Source organism: Sprattus sprattus (genome assembly GCF_963457725.1).
Source record: "Sprattus sprattus genome assembly, chromosome: 5".
NCBI classification, from domain to species: domain Eukaryota; kingdom Metazoa; phylum Chordata; class Actinopteri; order Clupeiformes; family Clupeidae; genus Sprattus; species Sprattus sprattus.
The window spans coordinates 6,079,245-6,079,515 of NC_137924.1; the positions used below are offsets into that span (position 1 = coordinate 6,079,245).

Below are 271 nucleotides of genomic sequence, written 5' to 3' on the forward strand. Positions count from 1 at the left end.
CTATCCCTCCATGTTGCTGAGGAATTCCCCCTCGCTGATGTGCTCCAGGCGTCTCAGCACCCCCTCGGCGCTGCGGGCGGGGTACTCGGCCACGGGCCAGGGGTCGTCTCCGGGGCGACCGCTGAAGGAGCAGCTGACGGTGTGGAGGAAGGGGTGCAGCTGGGTGACGGAGGAGAGGGAGCGCAGCGTCAGCAGAGGAAACTCCAACCGCTCCGTGCACGACTCCCCCACTACACCATTCAACTCCTGAGAGAGAGAGGAGAGAAAGAGG

At 64.9% G+C, this 271-nt stretch overlaps 1 protein-coding gene across 1 annotated transcript in view; it reads right to left on the minus strand.

Moving 5' to 3' along the window:
* dop1b (DOP1 leucine zipper like protein B) overlaps nucleotides 1-271 on the minus strand; it is a gene marked incomplete at both ends in the record, with an annotated part of 31,093 nt that continues 30,822 nt past the window's right edge. Inside the window, 1 exon segment of the mRNA XM_080839290.1 lies at nucleotides 1-246. Coding sequence (XP_080695416.1) covers nucleotides 1-246 — 246 coding nt within the window.